This window comes from Rattus rattus, chromosome 12 (assembly GCF_011064425.1).
Source record: "Rattus rattus isolate New Zealand chromosome 12, Rrattus_CSIRO_v1, whole genome shotgun sequence".
Lineage (NCBI taxonomy): Eukaryota > Metazoa > Chordata > Mammalia > Rodentia > Muridae > Rattus > Rattus rattus.
Genome location: NC_046165.1, coordinates 63,723,839 through 63,741,563, shown reverse-complemented (window position 1 = coordinate 63,741,563; position 17,725 = coordinate 63,723,839). Strand labels below are relative to the sequence as shown.

At 48.0% G+C, this 17,725-nt stretch overlaps 1 protein-coding gene across 1 annotated transcript in view; it reads left to right on the top strand.

Annotated features, from left to right (window-relative positions):
- Window positions 1-336: 336 nt before the first annotated feature.
- Spata13 (spermatogenesis associated 13) overlaps window positions 337-17,725 on the top strand; it is a 71,918-nt gene continuing 54,529 nt past the window's right edge. Inside the window, exons 1-2 of the mRNA XM_032917697.1 lie at window positions 337-2,033; window positions 16,577-16,939. Coding sequence (XP_032773588.1) covers window positions 474-2,033; window positions 16,577-16,939 — 1,923 coding nt within the window. The 5' untranslated portion in view covers window positions 337-473. The remainder of the gene's footprint in view (window positions 2,034-16,576; window positions 16,940-17,725) is intronic.

Sequence of the window (17,725 nt, the reverse complement as noted above, 5' to 3'; positions counted from 1 at the left end):
TTCCCCATTCACACAAAGAACAAGGTCTCACCATTTGCATTCTAGCGTTTTCTCAGGATTTCAGGATTTCTTCGTTGTGTTAAATGTGCATCCCTAGCTGTGTTTTGTTGTTGTTGTTGTTGTTTTTGTTTCTCCTTTTAGGAATATATATTTGCAAGCCTTCCATTCTTGCTTTGATGAAAAGTAAATTTTAGAGTAATTCTTAGTGAATCAGCCTTGTCCTGGAGCTTGCGGTTTTCTTCTATTAGCAGTTGTTAGCTTGAACGATCAGCCTCCACCGAGGCGCCTCCTTGGGGACAATGGTTAAATGCCTGCTTTGTTTTGTGCTGCAGGCAGTAGCTGTGACTACGGATCCAGATGCACACAGCAGATGTGAGAGCCAGGCTGCTGTCCTTGGAGATGAAGGTTTGGAGCTGGGACCCCCGGTTACCAGCGTGAATGGGGGTTTGAACCAGGCTGCCCACGCTAAGAACATGACAACAGCCCAGGATGGCCATGGGCAAGGTGCTACAGCCACTTGTTCAGCCTCCAACCCGAAGGCCCCCAAAATGGTGACGTCCTCAGCATGTCAGAATGGAGGCTGCAAAAGCAGCTCCAGTGAATCCGAAGCCGGGGAAGCCAGGCTCAGCCCTTCCAAGCTGGTACGTCTCTTCTCTGGTAGTCGGAAGAGGATGAATTCCAACTCTGAGAGACCTCGCTCGGTGGTGGTTGTGGGGAATTCCTCCACATGGAATGCCCTGGCCTCCTTCCGTAAAATGGGCTCTTTTAAAAGATTGAAATCGTCCGTCCTTCAAGGAATTCAGAACCGGGAGGGGGCGGAAGTGTCCAAGGAGGAGTCATCAGGAGACCAGGGAAGGGCTGCCCCCAATGGCACCATTGCCCTCCTGGGAAAGGGCCTGGGCAGGTGTGCATCCTTGGGCCCTGTGGGAGATGGGGCCGGGTCTGACTGCTCTGACCCTGAGGACACGGAGGATGCCTTCCAGAGGAGCACGCATCGTTCGCGCAGCATCCGCAGGGCCTATGGCCTGGGCCGCATCAGCCTGCTGGACCTGGGGCGGCAGTCAGTGCCAGAGCCCGCGGTGTGTGAGATCCAAGTGCGCGACCCTGAGCCCAGCAGGGCCGTGCCTCTGCCGCGCAGAAGCAAGAGCATCGACAGCTTGAGCGTCCTGAAGAGCTCCTTCAAGCGCAAGTCTGCGTCCAACCTCACGGAACTGCAGGGAGACAGGCAGGTTCCCTCCAGGACCCTGAGCAGCTTCTTCACAGACTCCGAGAAGCCGGGTGGCTCAGAGAGAAGAACCAGGCGCTGGAGGAGCCCCATTAGGGCCAAGGACTTCGACAGAGTCCTAAGACTGGTGAGCAACGTCAAGGAAGCGGCCTGGAAGAGGGAGGCCCCCAGGAGTGCAGCCCCTAGCCCTGGTTCCGGTCTGGGGGATGCGAACCCACTACTTGCGCCAAGAAGCAAGCTACACGATGACTACTCGCGCCGTACCAGCAGCAGCGTGGAGCCAGATGCCAGGAGTGGCGGCACTTTGTCCTCACCCTGTGCCCCTGCACCATGCACTGCTGCTCCTTACACAGCTCCAGAACCCCACCTTGATGTGGATACTGCAGTATTCCCCCTGGAAAGTAAAAGTGCTCAGCCCCTGGGAACTGACGGACCTCACGCCAGCAGCTCCTCACCAATCCCCACAGACACAGAAGGGTTGAGCCAGGCCTCCGGTGAGGCACATACTGGCAGCCAGCATCCCTTTGACCCCGTGCAGCTTCCCACTCCTCTGAGGCCCACCACACCCAAGCCCCAAAGCCCGCAGAGCCCAGGGAGTACCAAGTGCCCCAGCAGTCTAAGTGTACTGTCCCTCAGTTCGGCGGACAGTGAAGAACGGTCGGAGGATGCCGTGCACAGGCAGGCAGGACCCATGTCCCTCCAGGATGCTGTTCCCGCCGCTGCTGGTGATGTTGGGGGAGACAACAGTGAGAGCTCTTTTCCCTCGAATCCTGACGGAGCCACCAATCCAGAAGAGAGGAAGGAGGAGGTAAGGGTCCAGGTGGAGTCCCTGTAGTGGGTGACAGTGTGGGAGGGGTGCTTGTCTAGTATTGCTCTGCCATCCACCCAGACATTTCCAAAGACGGCTGGTTCTGTCCCTGCCAACTGGTCATATTAAGTTTTAGTGGAGATGGATGTTATTGGCTTAGTTTGCCTGGTTCTGGATGTGTCTCCCTGCCTGGTGTTTACTTGGCAAGTGCAAGGTTCCGGGTAACCACCCCCTGCCCCAGCACCACACCATCCCAAAAGGTAATCTTTATTCCACTGAAAATTGGATGGCTAAGATAAGAAATACTATTCGTTGATGTAGTGTTTGCCACACCATTCATGGAAACAATATTTATTGAGTATTTACTATGTGCTGCTGCGTCCTGGGAATTAATGTTGACCACTGGGGTTTCTCAGCGTTTTCACATTTTGAAAGAATTTTACTACCCCTGTATCATCTGTGTATTTTAAACGTTGCCGTTACCCTTCCCAACAGACTCCTTGTAAATGCAGTTCTTTGTGTTAGAGAACATTACATGTCTGGAGTCTTTTTATTCCTAGGAATGAATTAGAACTGTGCTACTCAGTACCTGTCACGCCCAGGATGATGCTTCGTCAAAGAGATTTTAAGGATGGCCATTGTACTTATTTTTAGGGCAGAGCTCCAAGCAGCTCGTGGATCGAATCAGCGAGTAGCTGTCAGAGCTGCAAGAGCAGAGCTCTTTTCACGTCCTGTCAAGCAGCCAGCCCGTTTTACTTCACTGTGCAAGTCTCACATTATAAGAACATTCAGTAATATCGCCTTACATAGCTAAAAGACAGAAGCTTATCCACGTGTGCATGTTGCGAATGTTCTTCGCATATTTCTAGACCTCGTTACAGCTGTGAATTGGTGCTTGCAATAGGAAATTGCTCCTTAGCAAATGTCCCCTCCCACTCGGCCCTGGAGAGGGCCGGCAGATAAACGATTGCACAGTTGGGTTTGCAAGCAGAAGCCAGGGCAGCCTGTGGACTTGCTGTTATAAAGTTACTGAGCTGAGGCTCTGTAGCCCAGGCTACCCTCCCTCACAGTCACACTCCAGAGTGCTGGGATTATTGGAGTACCACACTTCCATGGCTAGCAAATATCTATTTTTGGCCTCTGCTAGGTCATAGAGCCTTCTGGAAAGGACTGAGAGGGTAGAATTGCTAGAGTGCTTGAGAGAGATCCAAACCAGCTTTCAGGATACAGAGTCAGCAGACGCACAGCTACAGAGTCCAGGCCCAGTCTGTCTGTCAGAGCTTTCCAGTATTGACGATGATTGGCTCATCTGGAGACAGAAGCCGTTCCAACTCTACTGACTGATTTTTTTTTTTTAATTGGCCAAAGGTTTCACTCAGTTCTGAGCATGCTCCATCAGTTTCGCATCCGTAGTGTAAAATGCCCAGACCGCTGGCTGGGTATGATTAATACATGTGTAAGCTCATTGCCTGGGGCTGGAGGCAGGAGAGCTGCATTCCGCACCATTGTGTTACATAGCATGGCTGTCTCAACACAGAATTTTATTTTGTTAAAGGTTGTACTGACTCAGATCAAAGACTGGGACAGTCCTGTCGGTTTGTCCCTCTGACAAGGGTAGCCTATCGTGGCAGGAATCCATGTCAGAGTGACAGATCACATCTCAAGATTGGAGACAGAGAGAGATTTGGTAAGGTCACATGGTCCCCATCAAAGACATTCCCCAAGTGAGCTAAGGACCTTCCTCTGGGGTCTCCCCCAGAGAGTCCATGGCACCCCCTAATACTTTTACCCTAGGGACTGAACTTTAATCTTGAACTTTGGAAGACATCGACCATCCAAACTAGCATTGGTGAGACATACACTCCAGCAGACACTCTGTCCTGCCCCCATGTTTATGCCCCATTACAAAGTAAAGGATCTTTCTAAGTCCCACAGGTTCTGTACGTTAAAGGTAAGATCCCGAGCCTGAAGAGTGCTTCCTTCCCTGAGTGTGGGCTCAGGGACTGTATGAACCCTGTTTCGAGGGGGAGAGACAGGAGGATGAAAAGTTTAAGGTAATCATCAGATACATGCTTGGCTACATGGAATTCTGTATCAAAGCAAAACAAAACACAGAATAATTTGGGGGAAATTTTTAACATCTTAACCAGATGATTATGAAAAGGACGAAATGCTGCTGTCATTTTCGAATCATGGCCTTGTCCTGCCACCTGGTGGTGATTCTTGGCAAAGAACATGCTGGGCTGGGCATGACCCTAAAAATTATTCCTTTTAAAAATGCTATTCAGAAGCTGAGTGTGCTCACATAGATCTGTAACCCTAGCACTTAGGATACAGAGGCAGGAGGATTCGAGTTCAAGACCAGCCTGAGCTACATAGTAAGTTCTGTATCAAAAAGACGCACATTCGCCCGCACGCAGAGTTCAAACCCTAGTAACCCAGTGTAGTGTTACTCTGTGGTAGAGTTCTTGGCTAGTGCTTCCCAGGCTGTGAATTCCATCCTTGCATTTGGAAGATAAAGGCTATTTGGAAGTTTTCTGTTAATAGTGTTCCTCATTTTCTAGAAAGGTGCAGGAGTCATAGTTTAGAATTATTACAGGATTTCTAAACAGGATATTGTCTGTAATATAGAGTTATTGGCTTTAAGTAATGAGCACCAGCGGTGAGCCTATCCCAGACACTGAGGTGACTCTTTTGTAAACGCTTCTAGTTTGGTGGGACTCTGGCTCTGCTCCTCAGAGAACATCAGTTAGGGATCTGGGCAAACTAGGAAGTTTTGAACTTCTAGCATCTCAGTTGTCCCTAGAGTAGAGACACTTGAGTTAAACACTATGTTTATCTAGCATCTTAACATTTTCAAAATTACTAAGTTTGTGTTATTAAGTTTGTGTTTTGTCTGTCTGTCTGTGCTTGTGTACCATGTATGTGCCTGGTATGAGAGGAATTAGAAGAGAATGTTAGATCTGTCTCCTGGAGCTGGAGTGATACACGGTTGTGAGTTGCCGTAAGGTGCTAGGACTCTAACTGGGGTCCCCTGGTCCTCTGCATGGCAGTGCTCGTAACTACTGAGCCATCTCTCCAGCCTCTAGTCCTCAACTCTTTCTATATGTAACACTGCATTGTAGTTTTACAAGCAGTTGAAAACGTCTCTGAATAATTAGATTGCTCTCACGTTAATTTTATTATAAGACAGAATCTTGTTCATCATGGGCTGCCCTTGAACTCACCATAAAACCTTGACCTTCTGACCCTCCTGCCTCCACCTCCCAAGGGCTGAGATGACAGGTGTGGACCTCTGTGCCTGTCTATGTAGTACCAGCGATCAAACCATTCATACAAGGTGTCTTAGGGTCTTATTGTTGTGAATAGACCCCATGACCAATGTAAGTTTTATAAAGGACAACATTTAGTCGGGGCTGGCTTACAGGTTCAGAGGTTCAGTCCATTATCATCAAGGCAGGAGCATGGCAGCATCCAGGCAGGCCTAGTGCAGGAGGAGCCGAGTTCTACATCTTCACCCAAAGGAAGCCAGGAACAGACTGATTATCCCCAGGCAGCTAGGAGGAGCATCTCTAAGCCCACCCCCACGGTAACACACTTCCTCCAACAAAGCCACACCTTCAAATAGTGCCACTCCCTGGCCAAGCATATGCAAACCATCGCACAAGGCAAGCATTCTGCTGTGTCCACCCCAGTCCTTCTAGGAGTTGGGTCCCAGGATGTCCTTACAGTGGTGTGTTCTGTTCCGGGATGGCACCAAGCCCAGCATGTTTTGAATCTCCCAGGTGCAAGAGAATGAAGTCGGGTAAAGCCCGGTAAGGCATACACGTGACACCAAGATGTATATCTGGTATGGAGTAAGTCCCACAAAAGACAGGAGGAATGTATAAAGAAGAGTGTGGCTCTCAACCACTTGTGCTCACAGGTCCTGAGGAAGCGTGCTTCCCTCCCATGCTGAGGACTGTATAAACTCAGTGTGGTGTTACCTGTTCTGCAATCTCACCCCTCTCTGCCAGGAGTAGAGACAAGAGAATCACAGAGGTTTAAGGTAGTCCTGAGTTTACATAAACTAAGACCACACTTGACGGGAAGGAGGCGGGTTCTGGGAGGTGTAGTAGCCAAGCCGGGTTATGTAGATCCATGATATTGTAAAGAACGAGGAGCAGTGTTGTTTGGTTTAATGTACAGCAATCCAGGTTAAGATGCAATAGTTATGGTCAGGTCAACCACACTCTTGGTCTCTGAGCAGAGAATCGGTGTTACCTGGTGAACACCAAAGAGCCAGGAATGTGACAGAGAGACAAGCCAGGCTCAGCACTCTGGAGAAGACATTCAGAAGGAAAGGTGCCAGTTAATATCAAAAAGCCTGCAGGTGATAGGACAAGGCCACAGTGGACAGAAGCTGAAGACTAAGCCCGAGTGAATAAAATTCCAGAAGGTGAAGAACCCCAAGAGCTAGTCACATAGCCAGGCTGTGAACACCTACTGTGTGCCAGTGATGCGGGGCCATTGTTCACTACAAAGCCACCACTATGCTCAAAATGAGGATGAGGTGCCAGCTGTTAACGATAGTGACATTTGTAAAGCTAGGCTATAAAGATCACCGAATTTGAGGTCAGCCTGGGCTACAGAGCAGGGCTCTAACCTGGGACTAACCAGTCCCTTACACAGGCTGCTGGGAGGTTAGCCCAGGCTGACCAGTCCCTCCACACAGACTGCTGTGAAGGTAAGCAAAGTATCACAGTGTATCACTGTGTCTGTCAGAGACTTGCTTGCATGTGACGATGCCAGGCGACTAAACTGCTGTGCTTGGGGAGCTGCAGATGGCACCTAACGTTTGTGCAGCTGTTTGAGTGGAGAGACATAAGATACGGTTGGTCAGTAGGTATAGATATATTTGAGAAGGACCTGGCTTGGAGCTGTGGACTTGGACTTCACCCGGTAGGCATCGAGGGAGAGAATGAGCAGGTGTAAGGGGGGACCTGTGGAGTCAGGGTTGACTGGTTCAGCCTTGTGGAGGAGCTGTCACGCCCCTGAGTCTATTCCACAGGTCATGAGACCTGCACGTAGGGGAGGAGGGCATGGACTGCAAAGTCCTTTAGCCTTTCTATGTTCAGTGAGTCATTGAGAATATTTCTGGGACAGGATCAGTTGTGCTATTGCCACATGAGAAGCACTTTGCCTTTGGATGCCACCATTAAACAAGTCACAAACTTCGTGGCCTGGGATGCAAAAGGAAGGCTTCTTCTTTGGCACTATAAGAACCCTGCTGCTAAAATAGAGCGCCCCTCCCACTCAGAGCCATGGAGTCATCCAGCAGGGAAACAGTTAATTTGGGTCAGTTTTCAGCTTGAGTGAATGACTCCAGGGCCTTCTGATGCTACTGCCTCTGTGCCGTTCAGTGGACGGTCAGGAAAGCCTGGCACAGTTTAGGCACCTGGCAAGTCCTGAGGTGTTGCTTCTGGGAGGTTTTGATGGCTTAGACATTATGTCACACAGCCATCCCTACAGCCAGGAAGATGATGTTACATCTATACAAATGTAGCTGGGCGTGTGTATGAAGCTCTGGGTTCAATCCCCAGCACCCATAAACCAGGCCTGGAGGTGCATGTCTGTGATTCCATCACATGAGAGGTGATCTGCTACTACATGGTGAGTTCAAGACCAGGCTGGGCTGTATAAGACCCCATAAGGGGAAGGAAGGCAGGCAGGCTGGTTGGCTGTCGAGAACGCTCAGTAGGTACAGGTACATGTCATCAAGCCTGACAGCCTGGGTTCTAACTCCCCCAACCCTCATGGTGGAAGCAGAGAACCAGTTTCCACTACTCCTCTGACTTCTACTCTTTGGCCATAGCAATCATGTACATACATACATACATACATACATACATACATACATACATACATACATACATAGGTGTTTTAAAAATCCATATTTAAAAAGAAAAAGGGAATGTGAGGGAGAAATGTAGCGATTCCAGAAAATCTTAAGATTAACTTAGCCACATGATAGGAAGCTTACAGCCTGATGACTGTCAGGAGATGAGCAACTGCTGTAATAGCCCAGTTCGGGGCTGTTGCCTCCCACACTCCCCCAGGCCTCTTTACAGTCAGTGTACGCTCACAGCCCAGGAGGGGCTCCTGCTCATAGGCTTTAATGTCTCTGTGCGGTTGTAGCTCATTGCCTTAGCCACTGGCCAGCAGCCAGTGCTGTAGGTTTTCTTTTCTTTTTTCTTTCTTTTTGTTGTTGTTGTTTTGGTTGGTTGGTTTTGTTTTTCAGTCAAGGCTTCACCGGGTAGCCCAAGCTGGCTAAACGTTGATAGGTAGATCAGGTTGGCTTTGAACTCACAGAGATCCACCTGCCTTTGCCTTCCTAGTGCAGGGATTAAAGGCACGTGCCACCATGCTGGGCTGTGCTTTTTAAGGGAACAATGGCAAATTGTCCTCCGTGTTTACATGAATCATAGCAGGTCTCACGATTTAGTTTTTTTTTTTTTTTTTTTTACTTTTTAGCTAGATAGTAGGTAGATTGCAACTTTATGCATTTGTGAACACACACTAGTGAGACAGAGGTAAGAGGATGTCTGTAAGTTCCAGGCCAGCTTGGGCTATGTATTCAAACTTCCAAATAAAACGAGCAAAAGCATTAGATTTTTGGAGAGATGCAGAGCCAGCAGGGGTACAGAAGCAGTGTACTCTGGAATGGGTGCTTTCAGAATGGAGGCGGAGTCCCTCCATCTGCGGCGGGACAGAGACCCAGCAGGCTGTTGATGTGCTTCAGTCTGTCTGAAGGCCTGAGAGCAGGGCAGAGATGCGAAAGCTGCTGTCAGTCCCGGGTGATGAGCCAAAGTAGCACCAGATACGAGACTGATAGCCCTACTCAGTGAGGAGTACCCCACTCCTGCGCTCTCTGTGGAATAGGTGGAGTCGGCCTATATCTAGTCAGGGTGAGTGTGGATCTTTTTACCTGACCCATTGACTCCCATGCCGACTGGAAACACCGCACAACAACACCCAGAAGCAATGCTTTATTGACTACCAGGATGCCCAGCCCAATCAAAGGGACACACACTGTTAGCCACCACAGAGGATTGCAGAGAATCGTTCCTGCTCTGTCCTGTCTCACTGTTAGTCATGCCTTCTGAAGCACTAAAATTTCATGGTCCCTCTCTCCCAGTTCTGAACATTGAACCCAGGCCTCTGAGAGCACTAAGCAAGCACTTGCACTGAGCTCCACCCACAGCCAAGCTTCCTAGGATTGCTGAGGTTAGCCCCTCTATGCTGAGATAGCCCCTCTATGTAACTCAGGCCGGCCACAAACTCACAGTCCTCTTGCCCTAGCTTGCCGAGTGTTAGGACTACTAGGTATACACTTATCACATCTACCTCGGATGTGGTTTCTTTCTTTAAAGGGTGTTTGCATTTGTTTATTCAGTACCACAGCATGCTTGCTCTGCTCAGGGACAGCTCGTGGGAGGAGTCCGTTCTCTCCTCCACTGTGTAGGTCCCAGGGAGGGAACTTGTGGTCAGGTGCTACAGCAGGCTCCTTTGTGCCAGTTTACGTTCATGCTCTTCTGAGAGGCTTTTGCCTGTGCTCCCCCTTTATTTCTCTTTTGGGGGGAGAAAAATAATCCAGAGTGCAAAGGGAGCCCATCCTGGCAGCGCATGTCTTTAACTCCAGCACTCCAGGCTGAGGCAAGAAGATGGCTCATTTCAGGATAGCCTGTGTTATGCATGAAGACTCTGCTCTTCATTCTATCACACACACGCACACATGCACACTCGCACACACACCAGTGCCCCCCCCAAAGGGGAGAAAACAAGAAAAGGGTTGTCTGCAGAAACATGAAATTAAACATTCAGACCTTGAGCCCTTGTGTAGTAGCCCTTACTTGTATAATGGAGTCATTTTCCAACTCAGTCTTTTCAGAAGTTGTTTCCATCTCCTCTGAGAAACTTGTTCCCTGCTACTCCGCATAAAGACTCTGCTCTTTTTATGTGATAGGTTTCATAGCATTCTGATGGACCCTTAGGGTCTGACAAGATGGAGCTCTGTGAACTTACCAACACGTCTAGGCATAATGGCACAGGCTCATGGGAGGCCAACCTGGGCTACATAGTTCCAGGCCAGCCTGAGCTACATGTGAAACCCTGTCTTAGGGGACAAAAACTTCTAAGATTCTCTCTAAAAGCTGAAATCTAAAGGAAAGCCAGTGTGCACAGGGTTGTCAGGCTTCCTGTGACTTTTATCTAAGCTAGTTTGTTTCTGCTGAAATGTCATCAAAGAGGATTTGCCTCTTAAAAACTCCAGGGGCAAGGCCTGTGGTGAGCACCTGTAGTTCCCAAACTTGGGAAGACAAGGCAGGAGGATCGATTGAGTCCATGTGTCCTAGGCCAAATCCGAAGCATAAAGGAGACCTCCTTTCTTTAAAAAATAAATAAATAAATAAATAAATAAATAAATAAATAAATAAATAAATAAATAAATAAATCAGTGGTTAAGAGCACAGACTGCTCTTCCAGAGGTCCTGAGTTCAATTCCCAGCAACCACATGGTGGTTCACAACCATCTGTAATGGGATCTGATGCCCTCTTCTGGTGTGTCTGAAGACAGCTACAGTGTACTCACATACATGAAATAAATAAATCTCTTTAACAAAGAAAAAAAGAAAAAGAACCTCATGAAAAAACAGCAGGGGGAAGGGAATCAAAATCACAGAGCTGCTTTCCAGAGCAGTTCCTCATTCCCATCTCTCAAAACGTACACAACACTTATGAAGCAAGTGTTTTAATCTGGTGCATGGATGCTGTGTAATAATCATAGCATAGTGAGGTGACACGCTGTGTCCGTTGTCTTTCCCACTGCATGTTTCTTTCATGATCTGTTTCATTATGTGGGTCAGGGTCCTTGAACTCCCGATCCTCCTGACATCACACCTATCCTTTTTGAGGGGAGAAGGGAAGAGTATTTGCTATGTTGCTCAGGCTGGTCTCAAGCTCTGGATTCAGGTGTCCTTCCTACCCCAGCCTCTGGACTAACTGGGACCACTTTTGAATACTCCAGACCCACAGCACTGGACTTAGCCTAAGATATATTTAATTTTTCATCCTTGAATCTTTTAAAAAAAATAAGTTATTTATTTACTTTGCAGCAAATGGATGGGAGTTAAATTTTGATCATTGAATGAAGTTACTATTTTCTCTTCCCAATCTGGGGAACCAAATTAAAGGCCAATCCAAAAGCCATGGCCCTTCCCCAGTGTATCATATTAATGTTAGGAGTAGCAGTAATAAACTTCCTAGTACCCATTATTAATAAACTCTTAACCACTCTAGCATTTATGAGAGACTAGTATTTGAGTGCTTTGTTTATCACATGCCAGACCCTCAGCACTGAGAAGAATATAAGATAGTCACATTAATGTGACCCGGCGTCATAGTATTTTGACAGTTTTCTCTCAGTTAGTGGCTTGTTTAATTTGGGGCTAAAAAGTCATAATAAGCCTTGACTGAAGTCCTAAAATAAGAAGAGTCAGTTTCAGTATTCTTTCCTAAGAGAAATTCTGGCTGCTGGCTAAGAAATGTTTTAGCCTGTATGTTTTTGTTGCCAACTTTCTCTTTCTAAGTTTTTCCTGTGTTAAGATCAGATTGGAGATTCCTTTCTGGCTGGCAGGGTAACAGAGATGCCATCTGCCTACGTCTGCTGTTCTTATCAGACAATATCAGACAGTTTATTAGTTTGTTGTATTGGGGGGGTCCTCCTGAGTAGCCCAGGTTGGCCTTGTCTTCTCCGTCTTCCTGTCTGTACCTGGTGGGTCATAAGTCCTACTGCAGTCTCTGCACTTGCTTTGAACTCTGAAAAACCCACTCATCGGCGATCTTAGGAGCTCCTCCTTAATATCCTAGGATATATATGTAAAACTCACACAAATGCACATCAATGCCATGTTGCTCAGGCTGGCTTCAAACTTTTTGTTGATTGCAACAACGACCAACCATCCCACGAGTCTGGAAGCCACAAGTCCAAAGTCACAGTGTGTAGAATCCAGTCTCTGTGAGGCTCGCCCTTCTCCAGCCTCTGGTAGAAGTGACAATCATCAGGCTTGTTACTGTGTCACACCCTGTCTGGGGATAGAACTCAGTTCTTAGAACACCTGCCTAGCACTATGTAATCCCCCAAATTGGGAAGTGGAGGCAGAAATATCAAAGTTCAAGATCACCTTCAGCTACAGGTCATGACTGAAGCTGACGTGGGCTACATAAAACCCTGCATCCAGATAGATAAATCAGCACCAGTGTCTATTCCATCCATGAGTAGCCTGCTTCCTTTGTGTGTGTATCCAAATTTTCCTTAGGGTATAAAGTCAACAGCCACTGGTTTAGAACCCACCTAATCCAGGGACAGCCCACTCAAAAGTGATCACTCTCCAAAGCACACTGGCAGGTACTCGGAGTGGCTAGACCATCCATATGGGGACACTCACCAGCTAACCCTGTGCGCACTTACTGCTTCTGTAGAGACGCTATCATACCAGGCTCCTTTAAGCGTTTATTTTTAATCTCCAGTTAAATAATTCGTAGAAATTCCTTTTGCAGAAATGTTTCAAGAAAGCAGTTTATATTAGTTTGTGTAGTCTTTTATTTTTGGAGCTGAAAAAAAAAAAAAAAGAAGTCCTGTCTAGGAAGAAGATACTGCTCACTAACTAACCAGGAAAGCCACTTTAGAATAGTTACGCAAAGCAGGAGTTAAAAGGGCAGTCCCCACAGTGCAAGGTCTGTTTACAAAGGTTTATGACTTGGGTGTGACTTGGTGGTTCTAGCTTCAGGGACTTGGAGACTCGTGAGTTGAGCCTGCTGGACTGGACCAGGCAGAGGTCTGCATGACCGTGTAGAGCCCTGATCACAGCTTTTCGAAGACCTGAACTCTGGGACGCATGGATGTGGTCAACTGCCTGTTCCTCCAGTGCGTCTGTGGACCGCCCCTGCCCATTGCTAGGTCTCAGGTAGGTTCTCAGCCTGCAGGGGAAGGATGCTTGCTGGAGTATGTGTTTACACTTAAAAGAACAGGCCTGGTAATCTTTGCAGTGAACCTGGACAGTATTTTAGAAGCACAATTTTGCTTAAAATAAAAGAAAAATGTAGTTTAAAATAGTACACCTATGAGTCCTTGCCTGGCATGCCTGGGTTCGTCCGTATGTAGCCGAGTCCACATTGGCTTTGGAAGGGACCTGTTATTTTGAGTCCAGCATTTGAATGTGGACTCAAGCTCGGGCTTCTCTGCCACATCTCCTAAAATGAATGTTTCCACTTCATGTGATAATTTATCACTAGATGTTGAGATCCGCTAGGCCGTTTTGGTGCCGTTTAGAGGGTGCCACCTCTGGTGTCTTCGGGGGAACTGTGCAAACACTGAAGTCCAGTTACGGTGGATTTCAGTCTTGCTGCCTGGATCCAGACAGTAGCTGGCACAGGGACAAAGCAGGAACACTTGCAGGGCTGCTTTGCCTGTGCCTACCTTGCCCAGCCCCGGTCACTTCCTGGTATATTTCTTTATTTTTAGCATCGGTAAGAAAATACAAGCTGCATGTTGCATAAGCACAAAGCAGCTTCTAGCCACTTAAAAGACAACTGTGTTTTTTAATGTTTGTGAGTAGACTACTCTATGCCTCTGGTTTTGTTCTGCGCACTTCTGTTTTTCTAGCAAGTTGTCTCTGACCCTTTTTAAGTGACATTATATAAGTGGATTTATTCTTACCATGTATTTGAGTTGCCTGTGTCATTTGAGTTAGTAATTTGTTTCAGTCCCCCATAATAATCCGATTTTCATAAATTCAGAAAACGATGTTAACTTTATGATTTTTTTTCTCTTTTTTTCCCATGGTGATGTTAGGAAGGATAAAAACATATAGATCTCCTCCTGGGTGTGCGCTGAGCTCACAGAAAAATTCCTCTGGTGGGTGGTGAGGATCTGAAGTAGGAGGGGAAGGAAGTTGAATGGGAATGAGTCTTTTACGAGAAATAGGCCGGCAGGAGAGTAACCAGGAAAACTTGATTGGGAGAGGGCCTTAGGACATGGAATTCGTAGGGGGAGACTGTTACGGCCAGGTAAGAATGAAGAGGCTGATTGCAGTGTCTCTACATTCCCGTATAGTGTGACTTTCTTGAACGTGTCGGTGGTATTACTAACAGAAGACTTCGATTATATTTTAAACCTTAGGCCTTTAGCTTGGGCAGTCTTCCAGCTACCTCATCTAACTTAACCTGACTGTCTAGCCTACAACCCACCATGTGACTAGCTCCATGTCTTCCTCTGCTCTGTCCTTTGCCATGTCCACTCTTGAATCTCCCACTTCTCTTTCTTTGCCCTGCGTCCTCCTCTCTATGGGAGTTCTGACCCCTCCTTCCTGCCCAAGCTGTTGGCCTCAGCTCTTTATTATAACCAACCAATCAGTAGCGAGACAACCTCTGATATCTTATAGATACACTACATCACCTGTTCTAGGCGGGCGAGGAAAGACGAGCATTTACATATAGAAAACCCCGTGATGGGCCATAGATATGGCGATATCAGAATCCTGCCAGCACAGAATTAACACTTGCACGGGTGCACGTCACACAAAATTAGAAAAGGTTGCTCCAGCATTCCAGCTGCTGTGTTAGTACAGGTTTTCTTGGTCGACGAGTTGTTGATGGGGTCTACTACTTTAATTTGATACACATATACTGTATCTTTTTTTCTATTTTTTACATTTTGAGTTGTGAGTCTCACTGTGTTACTCAGACTGGCCTTAAACTCTGGTATAATCTTAGTGGACACTCAAACATGTCAGACTGGAAATTAAACAAGCCTTCATTTTAGGACTCTGTTGTTCCTGGCACGAAGTTTCTCTTCCTGGGCCTCCACCATTTAACTTCCTTCTGGCCCAGGCTCTCTGATGGACAGAGTGGGGCCACCAGACTGCCTTGGGTTACTGTGTCATCCCTTGGCCACCTGCCTTTGACAGCCACCCACACTGCCTGCTCTGCTGCTGTCTCTGGCTTCCTGTGAAGCCTTTTCTGCCTACTCAGCATATCCCAGCATCCTCCCCCAACTTGTGGCTTCATACCCTGTTTGATTTGTGTTTTTAAAACATGAATAGAGACAAGCCAGATGGGTAGCACTTGCCTGTAATCTCAGCACTTGGGGGAATGGGGTGGGAAGATTGCCTCAACACGCACGCACGCACGCACGCACGCACGCACGCACGCACGCACGCACGCACACTGTACAGGGCTAGGTACTTGAAGCAGGCTCAGAGTAGCTGTTGTGCCTGGTGCAGACAACTACTGCTAGTCTCTGGACCAGCCCAGCCCTTCCTGCATCCAGATTTTGGGATCTGTAAAGTAGACAGGTACCTATTTCCAGGCAGGGCAAGCCCTGGGTGTGCTACTCTGTGGCCATCTTTGTAAACTGTCAGCTGACTAGCTGCTAAGGTCTATCCTGCCTAACCTAACAGACATTTCAGTCACTTGCCTGAGCTTACTCAGCCAGCCCCAGCCCTGACAGGGATGGATATGGGAGTCTGCACAACGATGTGGAAGTGGGCGAGTTCTCCCGATTGCTTTTGAAAATGTTCATGAGCTGGGTGGACTTGGTGGTCCATCACTGCTTACACAAGAATGGCGGGGAATAGGTTAGAGGTCAGAGCCAGTCTGGGATACATAGCAGAGTTCCTGCTCCACCCCCCCAAAGATGAAAAGTTTATTTGAAGAATTAGAAGTGGTGAGCGTCTAGCTTGGTGGTACTTAATGGAGGGCTTGCTGAGCACACATAAAGCCCTAGGCTTGATCCCGGGACTGCTAGCAAAAGAGTGTTGCCTCCTAGAGCCATGGAATCTTTGTCTTCTTTAGATAGCCCAGGCTGGCTTGAATCCAGTCTTCTTGTCTCTATCTCCCAAGCAGTGAGATTGCAGAGGGTCATAGACTATGGGATTGTGTAATTGATCCAGTGTGAGAGCCAAGGTTAGCCTTGTCTTATCCAAGTCTGCAGTGGGTCTAGTCTGATAGTTCTAGGAACCGTACCTAGTTCAGGCCACTGCCAGCAGGCTGTGGGTGAGAGGCTATGGGTCCTCAAATGTTGAGCCCTCTCAGCCCTGGATATAATCTCATTGCACCCTCTCTGTGTCAGTATCGTCCACACTGAAAGAAGGTGTAGAGATCTTGTGACACATTTAACGGATTATACAGTCACTTCTGGCTGCTGTGGCTAACCTCCTGCTCTGAAGTACATTTGGGGGACACCCGCCTTAGCTGTATATTCACTTTACTATTGTAGACCTGCTGGCATTCTTAATGTCTCACTGTAGCTCATCACTGGTCCCCCCAAAGACCTCTTAACCTGCAGAGTTAATTCAGTCTGGAATAACATTCGGCTCGTTCAATCCACAGTGAGTTGTGTTCTCCATGTCTGTGGCCCTGCAGAGTGGGAGTGGGCAGCAGGCGTCTGCCCCACTGTTCTCACCTGCCTGGATCTCTGAGCTCACTCAGCCTGTTCATTTGCAAAGGTGGTGACTGAGGATGACTGGCGGCAGGGCTCAGCCCTGGAGGAGGAGCAGAATGAGGCACCTCGAATCTCCAGGAGGAAGTGGGGCTCCGGGAGGCGCACCGGGCCACGACCGCTGTCTGACTATGGCCAGCTGGCCAGCAGAAGCTTGTCCATTCCCGAAGATGCTGTTGCTGCAGACCCTCCAGATGAAGACCGCGTGGACAGGATGCACCCAGCAAGTGTGACCACCACCAGCCAGGATCCATGCACCTCCTCAGGCTGTTCCAGGGGAGGCCGGAGAAGGCGACCTATATCTGTGATCGGAGGGGTCAGCTTCTATGGCAACACCCAGGCAGAGGATGTGGAGAACCTCTTGGTCCAAGTAAGAGCTGGTCTCTTCAACCATGGCCAGTAGAGACGCTCAGCTCCCTGCCTTTGTCCTCCCTGCAGACTAAACTGGACACTGCTTTTCCTTCTGGAGGAGGACATAACCTCCTCAGCCCTTTTCTTCCTGACTCTGAAACCTGCTTGGATCCACACTAACAGTCTGCTCTCTCATCGCCTGCTTTCTAATCTCCTTTCCTGGAACCTCAGCTCACAGCACAGACTTGCCATTTGTCTGAAAAACCAGAGACCTGAGCCTGGGGACCATAGCCTAGCTTTATCTGGTTCACTTCCTGAGGGGAGTGAGTTTCCAAAGACACAGTGGTCCGTTGTTAGAATGCAAACATAGGAAGAAAGTAGAGATGAAAGAGAAGGGGATGGGGTGGATGCAGCTCAGTGATAGCATTTGTTTTCACACAGGAAGCCCTGTGTTCCTTCTCTTCATTCCCCAAAACGAAGCAGAGGACCGTGCTAGAAGAGGTAACTTATCTTCTAAAATCATGTCTGTCCCCAGTAATTCATCACCCACCATCATTCCTAGAATGGACCCCGGCTTGGAACATGCTGGGTGAGCTCTCCACCATGCAGGAACACCACTTTCCTTGTTCTGTTCCTGGGTTGACCATAAACACCAACCCCCTTCCCCCAGCACATTTGGCAGGTATCTGTTAAGTGCATAGTGAGCACTTTGAGGTTATGGAATATTCACATAAAGGCTCTGTCTTGGAGAAAGTCAAACTTCCTTGCTTACCTGTGCCAACTAACACTGTGATCATGCTCATAC